This window comes from Haliotis rubra, unplaced genomic scaffold, assembly GCF_003918875.1.
Source record: "Haliotis rubra isolate DU_JTF1 unplaced genomic scaffold, ASM391887v1 Scf262, whole genome shotgun sequence".
NCBI lineage: Eukaryota > Metazoa > Mollusca > Gastropoda > Lepetellida > Haliotidae > Haliotis > Haliotis rubra.
The window spans coordinates 365,569-379,787 of NW_025766692.1; the positions used below are offsets into that span (position 1 = coordinate 365,569).

The 14,219-nt window shown below is 37.3% G+C and overlaps 1 protein-coding gene across 1 annotated transcript; it reads left to right on the forward strand.

Moving 5' to 3' along the window:
* The first annotated feature begins 377 nt into the window (after nt 1-377).
* Nucleotides 378-3,736, forward strand: LOC124280193 (insulin-like growth factor-binding protein complex acid labile subunit). The gene is made up of 2 exons (XM_046716089.1): nt 378-457; nt 776-3,736. The coding sequence occupies exon 2, from the start codon at nt 805-807 to the stop codon at nt 3,526-3,528; it is 2,724 nt and encodes a 907-aa protein (XP_046572045.1). The 5' UTR covers nt 378-457; nt 776-804; the 3' UTR covers nt 3,529-3,736.
* Nucleotides 3,737-14,219: the final 10,483 nt, after the last annotated feature.

The window sequence follows — 14,219 nt, forward strand, 5'->3', positions numbered from 1 at the left end:
AGTTATTGTATCGTGCAATTCCATCATGTATAAACTCTGTTGCTCTGAGAACGGCTTGTATTTCACGATGGAGATAATTCCTCCTGTAGGCCTATCATTTGGAATCATCATATATAGACAGGTGAAGCTGACAGATTCTGTATCGATAATAATTTCCAGAAGGTTTTGGTTAAAACGAATTCGTCCTGTATGAAGTTAAAGTTAAATAAAGTTCACTCCAGAAAGAGTTGTACCCAGATTTCAATGCAAAACAACTGATGGAGAGAAAGTTACAGATCTGAAAATGATAAATACAGTGAGAATATATATATTTCTTAGAGTACATTACTCTTTCGACTGAAGAGTTATCGCCCTTATGGTAAGGGAGGCTACTCTAAACGTCTTCAGCAGACGGAATTTCAAAGTTGTTTGATAAAATTACACCAACGTCAACCAATGAAATGGAATTAATAAACAGGTTTGTTGCAGCGAAGTAGGATATCTGTTTAATTCTGATAATTTTTGGAACTTGGAGTCATATTTACTGTTGCAGTTTGTTCGAAAAACAAAACGAAATGAATATGGCGTTTATCGGTTTTAGTCCTAGGCCAGTGAGGGCTAAATCATTTGTAAATGATACGTTTTATTCTTATCTTCAAATGCTTCTTCCCAAACTTCCGTAGCGTATATGCTTCTTATTCGAAATGATCTTAAGCTAACAATTTGACAGTGCTGAAGAAAAATGTATGTCCAATCTTTAAAAAAGTGAACTCATCACAATGGACTTTATTTTCAGATGACATTTAGCCAGTTTGTCCCAGTGCCATGAGGACTCTAATTCTGTTGATATCCATCTTGACGTTAGCGTCCATAGTGACAGCAATGGAATGGCCAATTGAAGGGACCTGTTCTCCATGCCAGTGTTCTGTGCAAACGAGCAAATACTCCTATGGATTGATGAAGTTAGTAAACTGTTCAGGCCTTGGATTGACAGGACTACCTGAGCGTCTGCCAAGAGATTTAGACTGCCTTGACCTATCAAACAACAATTTTGATATTGCAACAGTTGACCCTGTCTGTGATTTTGAATTTTTGCAGGACCTGTCCCTTGCACACAATACATTCACTTCAATTGATTGGTATCTATTTTCAAATTGTTCACTCCTGAGAAAGCTTGATCTGACCGGAAGCAGTATTATTCACTTAAAGAATGGATCCTTCACTGGACTTGACAACCTTCAAACAATATATGGATTGGAGGCTTTGTCAGTTGATGTTGGGGTTTTCATGAATCTGCAAAAACTGAAAACTTTGGAATTTACATTTTTAGGAGAAACCATTCCTGAAATGATCTTTACAGGTCTCATAGTTGAGACACTACATTTGACTCTGTACAAAGTTGAAAAAATCCCCCAACAGCTTCTTGAATTTGGAGAAAAGACTCTTCAGGTCATCAGCATCTATGGTCCAGAAGTTTCATTTGTTTATGAGAACTTTCTGCGAGGATTAACTGTTCTCAGAAAGGTGCACCTAAATATGCCAAAGCTAGTTAGTTTGCCTGAAAGGATCTTCAACAATTTTGGTGTTGTCTCTGAGGATGGTGACCCGAGGAATCTGCAGGAGATAGTTCTTATGTCAATGAACAGTGTCCCTGGAACTATTTTTAATGACTTGGAAAGTCTACATAGACTTGAAATACATGATGTGAATGAAATTACATCTTCTGGGATCTTTGATGACCTCGTAAATTTAGAAGTTCTTGACTTGACCAGAAGCAATATCAACCAGATCCCAACTGGATGGTTTTCAAACCTGTACAGCCTTAAAACTCTGAATTTGAGTCAGAGCAATCTTCGTGAAATAGAAGAGGGTTCTATGGATGGACTCATGAACTTGAAAACTTTGGACCTGTCAATGAACGCGCTACGTAATATTCCTCTGAAAGCTTTTGATCCATTGAGGAAATCAGTTCAGAATCTTCACCTGAGTGGGAACATCCTGAAAGAGATCGACGACCAGCTGTTTAGAAATATGCTTGCACTGCAATACCTGGATCTGAGTGACAACAAAATTGCTTCAATATCAAGTAATGCCTTTTCCGACTTGAAACTCTTAAACAGTCTACAGTTGCAGGAAAACAAGCTTGCATATCTACCAGTCGACCTGTTTAACCATCAACCCAACCTCCAAGTCCTTCACCTTGGAGCAAACTCATTCCAACGTTTTCCGATATCTGTCTTGAAATCTGCAGGATTTCTGCTTCGTCTGTATCTTGAAGACAACAAAATTCCATCAGCACCTCCGAGTCTGTCAACTGACTTGCCCTACTTGGAGTATCTTTCTGTGATGAATAATCCTGTACAGTGTCGATGTAGATTGTTGAGTTTAAGATTATACATGCCAAACTTGTACATAGATGGCATATGTGTGGCTCCGAGAGCTTATGCCAGGAGCCATGTGATGTCATTTGTAGTGCCTGATAATTGTAAAGGCCCAAGACCGAAACCAGAAGTAAAGCCTGAAATTCCTGAAATAACATTCACATCTATGCCGGCTCCAGCTCCACCACCTGCAGAAAAGGACTACAAGGAGAACTATTATTACTATGGAAACAATTACTATTATTCTGATTACTATTACCAATATGACACAAATCAGTATTATGTGGATCTACAAAGTGATGAGAAAGCACCATCGAGTTCTGTGGGTGTGACAGGGATAGGACCGCGGTCATGGAAAGATCATGAAGTATCAGTGACTGCCACAAACAAAACTGACAGGATGATAGATGCTGCGACATCATCTCTTGATTCAATGATGTCCCAGGCGTACTCAGGTGGTACATCCAAGCCACCTCATCTGCATGGATCCACTGATGTGAAGCTAAGTTTACCCATTTCACCGACCCCTCCACTAACTCGAGTGTTTGAAAGTAATGAAACAGAGTCATTGGTTGTAACAGCATCCATACAAGAACCTGCAACTGATACGTCCTGTACATCCCATACAAGTTCATTAGGTCCACTGTATGGACATTCATATATATCAGATTCAGAAACTCTGGATAAAGAAAGAAGTTCATGCTCGGATGATTCTTGTGAAATCATGGCAACTGATGTTCTCCCTGATGGTCCTCCTCCAGAAGATTCTGCAGCTGAAGGTGATGGAAGAACGGGATCATCATCCGCTACACATAGGACCAAGAAGACGGAGGATGTGGGCAAGGACATGGACAGGACATCCAGGTTGTATTCCATGTCATCGCGAGGTCAGAGCACAAAAGCAGCTGGTTTGCCAACATCAAGCCATATTAAGATATCTCCCACTAGCACTGTGAACATGGTTGATGATAACACAGCAGTGTTAGAGAAGCCACATGGTGGACCTGTTACAGATGGGGACACTGGATTGAGCATAACCATGAAGGCAGTGGTTGGTGTGCTGGGTGTGGGAGCTTTCATATGTATTTGTGGGACGATGTGGTGGCTGAGGAACCAGGTGAAAACTCGGAGGATGTACGAGGTTACTCCGTCCAGTACGGTTGTGTGAGGCATCATCAGAGGCTGGTTTATGCAGGTGCAAAGTAGAATTAGGGTTTGGCATAGCCTGTGTAAGTTACCATTTGTGTAGGTATGTCAGTGCACAGCGCTGAAAGTGTCGGGTACTGTTTGTGCGAAGTACTGTTTCATTGGGAAATATATGTTAAATCACCAATAGTGATTAATAAAGTCAGTGTATGGTAACATGCCATCAGTGTGTTATGCCGTTAGCTTAGGTTAGGTTCCCATTTGTATTAAGTGCTGTCAGTGTGAGGTACCCTAACTGTCAGATACTGTAAGTCTGAGGTACTGTTAGTGTTAAGTACTCTTAGTCTGAGGTACTGTTAGTGTTAAGTACTGTTAGTCTGAGGTATTCTTATTATTAGGTACTGTTTGTCTGAGATACTGTTAGTGTTAGGTACTGTTAGTCTGAGACACTGTTAGTCTGAGGTACTGTTAGTGTTAAGTAGTTAGTCTGAGGTATTCTTATTATTAGATACTGTTTGTCTGAGGCATTCTTAGGTACCGTTAGTCTGAGGTATTCTTGTTATTATGTACTTTTAGTCTGAGGTATTCTTATTATTAGGTACTGTTAGTCTGAGGTATTCTTGTTATTAGGTACTTTTAGTCTGAGGTATTCTTATTATTAGGTACTGTTAGTCTGAGGTATTCTTATTATTAGGTACTGTTAGTCTGAGGTATTCTTATTATTAGGTACTGTTTGTCTGAGATACTGTTAGTGTTAGGTACTGTTAGTCTGAGGTATTCTTATTATTAGGTACTGTTAGTCTGAGGTACTGTTAGTGTTAAGTAGTTAGTCTGAGGTATTCTTATTATTATGTACTTTTAGTCTGAGGTATTCTTATTATTAGGTACTGTTAGTCTGAGGTATTCTTATTATTAGGTACTGTTAGTCTGAGGTATTCTTATTATTATTAGGTACTGTTAGTCTGAGGTATTCTTATTATTAGGTACTGTTAGTCTGATGTATTCTTATTATTAGGTACTGTTTGTCTGAGATATTCTTATTGTTAGGTACTGTTAGTCTGAGGTATTCTTATTATTAGGTACTGTTTGTCTGAGATACTGTTAGTGTTAGGTACTGTTAGTCTGAGACACTGTTAGTCTGAGGTACTGTTAGTGTTAAGTAGTTAGTCTGAGGTATTCTTGTTATTATGTTGTTATTATGTACTTTTAGTCTGAGGTATGCTTATTATTAGGTACTGTTAGTCTGAGGTATTCTTATTATTAGGTACTGTTAGTCTGAGGTATTCTTGTTATTAGGTACTGTTAGTCTGAGGTATTCTTATTATTAGGTACTGTTAGTCTGAGGTATTCTTATTATTATTAGGTACTGTTAGTCTGAGGTATTCTTATTATTAGGTACTGTTAGTCTGAGGTATTCTTATTATTAGGTACTGTTGAGGTCTGAATTTTCTGGAGGACGGGTTATTAAGGTACTGTTAGTCTGAGGTATTCTCATGCTGAGGTTAGTGTTTACTGTTTGTCTGACATAATCATTATTATATTATAACCTTTCTGAATATTTACTGTCTGCTTATTAAAGGATACTAGAATAATCAGATGATTCCACTAGTACTGAGAGATTTAACAGTCCAAGCTCTGTGTGTGCATATTAAATTATAGCTTAACATAAAACAAAGCGAGGCATTCTTAAGTCTTGAAATGGTGTTTTATTTACATTTGTACTGTTAGTCTAGGTATTCTTATTATTAGGTACTGGTAAAGTCTGATGTATTCTTATTATTAGGTCCTGTCTGGATACTGCTAGATTAGGTACTGTTAGTCTGAGGTACACTGTTATTATGTACTATTAGTCTGATGTATTCTTATTATTAGGTACTGTTTGTCTGAGATACTGTTAGTGTTAGGTACTGTTAGTCTGAGACACTGTTAGTCTGAGGTACTGTTAGTGTTAAGTAGTTAGTCTGAGGTATTCTTATTATTAGGTACTGTTTGTCTGAGGTATTCTTAGGTACTGTTAGTCTGAGGTACTCTTGTTATTATGTACTGTTAGTCTGAGGTATTCTTATTATTAGGTACTGTTAGTCTGAGATACTGTTAGTGTTAGGTACTGTTAGTCTGAGTTATTCTTATTGTTAGGTACTGTTAGTCTGAGATACTGTTAGTGTTAGGTACTGTTAGTCTGAGATACTGTTAGTCTGAGGTATTCTTGTTATTAGGTACTGTTAGTCTGAGGTATTCTTATTATTAGGTACTGTTAGTCTGAGGTATTCTTAGGTACTGTTAGTCTGAGGTATTCTTGTTATTAGGTACTGTTAGTCTGAGGTATTCTTATTATTAGGTACTGTTCGTCTGAGGTATTCTTATTATTAGATACTGTTAGTGTTAGGTACTGTTAGTCTGAGTTACTGTCAGTGTTAGGTACTGTTAGTCTGAGTTACTGTTAGTGAGGTACTGTTAGTCTGAGAAACTGTTAGTGTGAGTTACTTTTAGTCTGAGATACTGTTAGTGTGAGGTACTGTTAGTCTGAGGTACTGTCAGTGTTAGGTACTGTTAGTCCAAGGTACTCTTATTGTTAGGCAGTATTAGTCCCAGGGTACCCTTAGTGTCAGGTGTTGTATGAAGTATCCTCAGGGCTAGGTACTGTTAGTCTGAGGTACCTTTAGTACCAGTCTGGTGTTAGTCTGAAATACTACTGGTGTTAGTCACTGTCGATCTGAGCTGCTACTACTAATAAGCATGATGTGTTTGTACATTTTTGTCATCTACTGCCTGTAGACTAGAGTAGAGTGTGTACTGGATGCCATCATATTGATGAGTATACTTTTCTGTTCGACCTCATTGCCCTGTTTCAGTCTTCATCCATGTTTATCTAAGCTTGCACATATTGTTTCCTTCTTGCACCAAGTAACCCTTCTTTAAATCTTTATGTTGTTATTGATCTTTCATGCTCTCTGTTACTGCTTCAATGTGCTGTTCAATGACATAATAACAGAAAATGTACAACAAACATATATATATATGAAACCTGAAATGAAGGTTAAAAGTACCCAAATATAACATATGTTACTGAAATGAAGATCTTCAAAAGGCATATAGTTGCAGAAAAAACATAACTGTTATCAGTATTGTGAAGTTTTGAAACATATTTTAAGGGACCTAAGTGATTTTCTCCCACAACCTTTCCTCACTCTCAGCTGAACGAAATTTGGTTTCAGTGAAATCTGGTGTTGATCTTTCAAAGTTTAGTCTATGCCTGTTCTCACTTATATTAAAAATTGTTTTAGATCATATTCATATCTGTAAATATATTCATAATAATGATCAGAATTAGATCGGACAGTAAATCTGTATGAATATGTACCGGTAACCTATTCCACCTTGCTTGAAATACATGTCCATACATTAGATAATCGCATCATCCTGAACAGTGGATGTTCTGCTGTTTATATATATCTTTCCCGCCCAGCTTCTAAGAACATTATGCTGACATGTTTTCTATTTTGTTTCTATATTTTTCTTGAATAAAACATGTTATATATCAAAATGCATTCATTTCTTATCATAAGCCTTTGACTCTAGGCCATATCTTTTATCATCATAAAGTTATTCTCCAAATTTGTATGCTTACCTTTTTGCATTTTACTATAGATAAACCATTCTTTAACTTTTTTTTTGAGCTTGCTGTTAAATGCCACTTTCAGCAATATTCGAGGTAAATGATAGTGACCTGTTAATAACTGAGTCTGGACCATACAATCAGGTGAGTAATTTTGTAAAAGTCGATCCATGCTGTCAATGAATGACCATCAGATCCATATTGTCACCTCTAAAGGGGCAGTGGGGTAGCCTGGGGGTTAACTTAAGCATTCACTCGTCAAGCTGAGTCTTCAAGACCTTTCCTCGCTTCCTTTCATGGGTACAATATGTGAAGCCTATTTCTGTTGTCCCCCACCGTGATATTGCTAAAACCAGCGTAAAACCATACTCACTCACCTCTTGCAACAGCATACATTGCTGGGGGATCAATTCTGTCACTGAATGGTTTTTGTGTTGACCCCTGAAGATCCGGGTTAGAATTGGTCTTCAGCAAGCCATGCTTGTCCTAAGAAGCTACTAACGGAATCAGGTGGTCAGGTTTGTTGACTTGGTTGACACATGTCATCGTATCCCAACTGATTGATGTTCATGCTGTTGATCACTGGACTGTCTGGTCCTGACTCGATTATTTACAGACTGCCGCTGGAATATTGCTGGGTGCGGCGTAAAAAAACCCTCACTCATCATCGTGTTCTGGTGCACTGAAAGCAGTTTTTAAAGCCATATTGTAAATAGCTGTGTTTCTAACATAAAAATGAAGACACACCTTCCTACTTTTGAGTGAACTCAAGTGGGAAACATTTTTGGTTTTTATTTTTGTGTGAATGAGAACAAAATGCATGGTGATTTCCAGATTTTATTAACATGTAACAAAAATATCATTTGCATATGAAACTAAACTCGTAATCCAACAATGATTCATCAAAAAGAATATAATTGGCCCCTGACACACTGAGAACACAACAGGATTAGTTTAAGGCACATGGTAAGTTCACATAAAAGGTATCAACTGAAAACACAACACAATGCATATGAACAAAAAATACCAAGCATACAATAATCCAAGTTTTATACATGACACAACGGATATTATCTCACTGTAAAGAGAGACTTCGTTACCTTCATCTGAATCAACTAGAGTGTTAAGATGGTGCAAAATTTGACTCCAAACTCCCAACCCCAACTGACACTAAAAGAGAGGTTAAATGGGGTTTAACATCGTACTTAAGAATATTTCACTCACATGACTACGTGCATGTGTGTGTATGTGTGGCTGCTTGTACTAGCCCAGACTTAAGCTGGTTTTATAGGGCTAGCTCACTGAGATACCATGCCGCAGTTAAGCATGAATACCCCACTCAGACACATTATACTGACTCAGAGCCGACCATTCCTTGTTGTACCCATTAATGCCAAGCGCGAGGCAGGACCAACAAGTACCATATTTTAACATCTTTTGGTATGATGTGTCCGGGTATCGAACCCGCGGCCTTCAGCTCTCTAGGCAGACACTCTAACCACTACACCACGGAGTCGGTACAACTGACACTAAAATGTGATATTGGCACTTGTATTTATAATCTTTGACACAAATAGAAGATAAATCTATTGTGTTTTCAAGGTCGAGGTTTCAAATGTAGATTTGATACCTCTAAATATTGTTTGAATTTGTTTTGAATTTGAAAAAATAATAGGCATGTATGCAATGCACCATTAACCATGGGCTGAATCAAACATTAAACATTGCAACCAACTTTCAAAAATTGCTTCTATCATATTCAAAACAATTTAATATTTCTTAACAATTACATAATTAATATATTGGTGGAAATATTAATTGATAATCTTCATATGAAGCTGTCATCAAACATTTGATAAGTCCTATCGGTTGATACAATTATAATATTTATGGTAGTTAGATGGATTATGGATTTATGGATTTGCATACCAGGACTGCAATGAATCAACATTGAGGTGAATGTGATACATATCATGAATATTGGTGAATGAATACAATAACAAGTTAGCAGTTGATGCATTATCCAATATATTAAGTGAAACGATGACAAAATCAATTTGACATATTTTTTACCATGACCATGCTAACAGTGTTTATTTATCAAGACAATGACCAGTGTCCACATTACTGTGAAATTATATATACTACAAACAAAAATATGGGAACACCCTAAAATTTGATAGTCATATATAAACTGAAATGTGGTGAGGTCATTTATACTCTAAGGTAAATGCAACTTTTTGTGTGCTTAATGGGTACTTTAAAAGACATGTTGGAACCTGCAGTGAAGCAACTGATTCAATATTCGTTGAGTTTGAGTGAAATGAAACATTGTTAACAATAGCGAAAAACAAGGATGCTGAAACACACCAACACCATGTTTGATTCAAACGCCCAAACACAACAGCCTAGTGCATGTGGAAGACAGACTTCCCAGAGTGCTGGCTATTATCTTGCCTAACTTGGATATATAGGTCCGTCTCCTATTCTTGCGGGTTTCCTATTCTCACGGTAAACACATTTTCTGCCAAGATCGCCAATGTGCGACACACGTAGCAGTTGTTTACATCACCGACTTGTAACTAGGTAGTGGCCAAAGTCTGTGAGTGATCAAAATCTTGCAATGTCACGAATATTGGGGAGTTTATACCGACTTGGACACATCATAACTTTTTCCCGCCCGTTCCGGCAGGATTGCTCTTCCATACACGCCATAACGTTAATTCCTCATTATACCACGAGAATGGGAGAAGCCTCATTTCGTCAATGGCGGATGGCATTGTTTATCAACGGGCTCACGAGTGGTAATTCACTTGATGGATCTAGCAGATGATAGATACAGATCTTAGAGGAGAAGGCCCTTCATATAAAAACAACAAGCATTCATACGATAAGAATTGTTTGTGTTATTTTTTCAGCTGATATCCATAAGTACCGCGAGAATAGGAAACGCCTTCCTACATGTATACCATTTTGCACATCTCATTAAAAAAAACAACACCCAAATTAAAAAATTCAAGTAAAACCTTTTAAAAAAAATATATTCGATTCTGGTGATAGCGAATAACAAAACATACAACTCCCAGTCTATGCCCATGCTGGCAGAATGAGATTCTTACATGAATCCCAGTACCTGAGAATTCATTCATAGCTATAACTTGGAGAATAATGGCTATTTTATCACATCCACAAAACAAGCTAAGTAAACTAAAGGGAGAGAACTGCCCTGCTCAAATCAGGTATTGCAGCAGTGATAGGTCAAACAAGAAAAGACAGGACAAAATATATTTCATTGGTCAAACACGAGATACACAAAAACACAGTGCACAGTCAGTAATATTCCTTGAAGTTAAATGGAATGAACTTTCATGCAACTTACATCATTTAACTTAAAAAATAAGAAATACCAGTTGTGTCCATAAAGAACAATTATTTTATCTTAAACAAAAGCATGTACAAATTTTATTCTTGTACCTGAAAAAGATTCACATACCTTCATGTTAGACAAGTTTCAAAGGAATTGGGGATGGAGGAGTTGCCCCCCTTACCTAGTTTTGCCCGAAGCACAAAATTTTAAGCCTGACATAACTACCATGTCTCATGCAGCCTAATGGAGATAGGTATGTTAATGCCCAAAACTCTCCTAGTAAGCTGGATTCAAATCCTGTATAACAAATGTTAAAGCCTGTAAACTAGCAGGATAATAATTAGCAGGATTTGGAATTCTTTGGGCAGAGTTGGGGATGTACTTGGGATCCATAAAGGGAAAGATTTCCGCCTGTATCCCCTCTGAAAGTTCTATATTTAGACTGCCTTAGAACTAAAAAGGGGTGTTAGTTTATTATTTTGTGAGGAGAGGAGCCGCCCCCTTCTGGATCTGTCTATTGTTATTTACATGGTTCATATTGTGTCCTATTGACCTGATACTTTCAATTATATGTATTTTTGATTATGGAAACGGGCTGAAACCTTACCACTTTAAGTAATTTCGTGGGTAACCCTAGTAGGCCAGTAGAAATCGACGTCAAAATAAAATAACCTAGACATTTGTGATAACAGGCCAATTATTGCAGAATACTGTTCACTGGTGTCTATTTATCATGTACACAAAACCCAAGAAAAATCAAGAGTGGGGAAATATGTTTTTGGGGGTGTCCGAAAAAGGTCCCAATGCTTTGTTTTCAGCAAACTACACAAAAAACAGTTGTAAGAAGATAGCACCGTTGCTATGTAAACAAACAGCTGTCAACTGCCAAGCTCCTGTCAAAGTGGACCAAATCTGGGTATGTATGAGTAAAATTGAACACAGACATTTACCAAATGCATATAAATAGCCCTCAGATGCAATATCCACATGTTAAGCATGGACATATATTAAATAAAAATAGAAGAAGGTGACTTTGCAACCACTAAGCAGAAACATGATGACAGTGCCAAACTATCAATGTTATATTCTGCAAGTATGATTTTAACTTACAGTTACAAAGTTACATGCAGTACAAATAATAGCCATATACTGGCAAGTTAATTCTGGGCTAGTTTTTACACACACTGGAGTCAAATCAAAGACTTCAAGATCTTTTTCATGGTGTTACTATAAATAGACTGCAGCCATCTATGTTTACTTTTCATAATTAGTTGTTTATATTGAATTATAACCTCACTACAAGGTGCATAGCACTTATTGTTATTGTACATAAATTATTATTGCCTAATTAATTAACATTAGTCCCCAAAAGTAATTATTTTTCAAGTTAATAAAAAAGCCTGTATTGATGCCGAGGTCAAGGTCACACACTGCAGAAAATATTTTGTTGACAACAAATTATAGATATGTGTATGTCAAAACCCTTCAGATGTAAATGTACTGTTTTACTTAGAATATCACCTGCAAAAATATTTTTGATAGTGTTATCTTTTATGGAACTATATAATTCAGGAATATTTTACTTATTAGGTGATATTTCAATACATATTTCAAGTGAAAGAGTTTATATTCTCCATTGAAACCCAGTATATCAACACAGATAGTTTGAGACAATGTTGCAAAACTACAAAACATGTGCAACAAACTTGCATGTTAAACAACCAGTAAAGTTTTATGTTTGAAGTTTAGATGAAATATCACTTCATTTCCACTGTTCTTTAATTGAATGTACATACATAATATGCATTCTATTTATTGATTATTAAAACAGAAAGCTGTTTGTAATTTAACCATGTCAAAATATGCTTATTTGTATTTATTTTTACTCCATGCAGATGTTTTGGGAAAATATCAAGTGTACTATGTATCTCAGTAAGTGAAATATATAAGATGTGAAACAGGTTTATATATATTTTCTAAATAATAATTGGCCACAGAATATGTATTGCCATGTCCAAATATGCCTATGTTTAATCATAAGTTTAATTGATTTTTTTATTTTCTTTACAGATATGTTTCGATCTCCAACATGACGTGTCATTTGTCACAATGGTTCAGGAGAAGTGAAACTAAGAGGCAAGGGTTTGAACACTCTACTCAAAGTATTAACTCTTTGTAATGATTCTTTACAATCAACTCTTCAATAAAAAAAATAACTTTGTCCATGAAAATGCAGAAAGTCATACTCAGCATAATCGACCATACTGAAAGCTCACAAAATAGACATCAATGAAAATACCAAGCCATGTGTATTGAGATCAGGAAACAGTACTTTAACAACTACTGAACTCACTGCCTTATTTGTGCAAATGGGAGTGATTTGGAAGACCTTCAATAACATCCAAATAGAAATTCAGCAATCAGCAATATCAATATTTTCAGCAGAGGGAAAAAAGTATTCTGCAAGAGACCGTTCTCAACTTCTGTGAGAGAAGATCTGATGATAAGGCAGTTGATGTTCCAGCTGACATTGTTGTTGCTGGTAACATTGGTGCAGTTGAGGCAACATACCACAGACTTTGCATGGAGTGTTTTTTTGCATGAGCATCAAAGGACAGCAAGGACAAACTCTGAGGATTCAGCAAGAAACATTCAGAACACAGCCTTCAGTTCCTGGTATGAGCTGCTGCCAGAAAGTATGCAGAATGGAAAGCTGTACACTCTACAGTAGCTGTTGGATCTGTATGCTGCTGATCTGCTTACTGGGATCTCACCCTATAGTCTGAAGCATTTTAAACGCCACCTCCTTTAGTATTTTGGATCAAGGATCACTATTGCAGAAGTAGAGGGGAGACCAAGTGTTATGACCTTGACAGACATGAATCATGAATCACAAGTTGATAATACAGCCCATGAAAATCTCAAACAGCTTCATGTGCAACTGCTTGAACTGAAAGATCAGAAGAAATCACCATCAAGGACAAGTAAGCTGTGGCTGATGTTCATGGACTTTGTTTCCATTGTAAGGATGTTTATAAGTGCAGAGCGCACTGGGAACTGGCAGTTACATCTGAAAGCAACCATCAGGAGGCATGTTACCCCTGTTTGCAGCATCTGGACACAACAACTATGCCAAACTCTGCACATTGTATCTTCAGGATTGTTTTGTCTGTAATTGTCTGAAAGTAATTATGGAAGATGGTCTGTTTACAATCAGAAGAAACCCAAAGCAATTGTGGAGTGACACTTAAGGAGAGACATAGTCATAGAGCAATGTCTAATCAGAGCAGGCAAAATTCAAGGAGACTTAATCAACATCACCCACAAGGATTCAGCATGAACCAAATAACTGCTCTCTGCACAAATATGACAGGGAGGACATTTGGAAGTGTGTTGAAGAAGGCATCACAAGTAGTCACATTTGATTTGCCACCATGAAGAAGTGTGTCCGCCTATCAGACGGGGCACAGCCGAGGATGTCATCAATGGAGCTGTGTCAGCGATTACTATCAATAACTCTTGTGAGTGGTCCTCCATCTCAGATGTCTTCTCATTTGAACTTGCAACAGTGTCACCAGCTTTCTTCCATGATGATGGATCCATGAGAAAATGCCCAAGTCTGCCCTGGCCAGATATCTGCTTACACATTACCGGTACCACAAAGAAGAAGCACACACAACACCAGGCGTAGTGGGTTGGATGTGCACGTCTCCAGCATATACCATGGCCA

What these genes read in the sequence shown, in the direction of transcription:
- LOC124280193 (XM_046716089.1), top strand. Translation starts at nt 805, where the DNA reads ATGAGGACTCTAATTCTGTTGATATCCATCTTGACGTTAGCGTCCATA.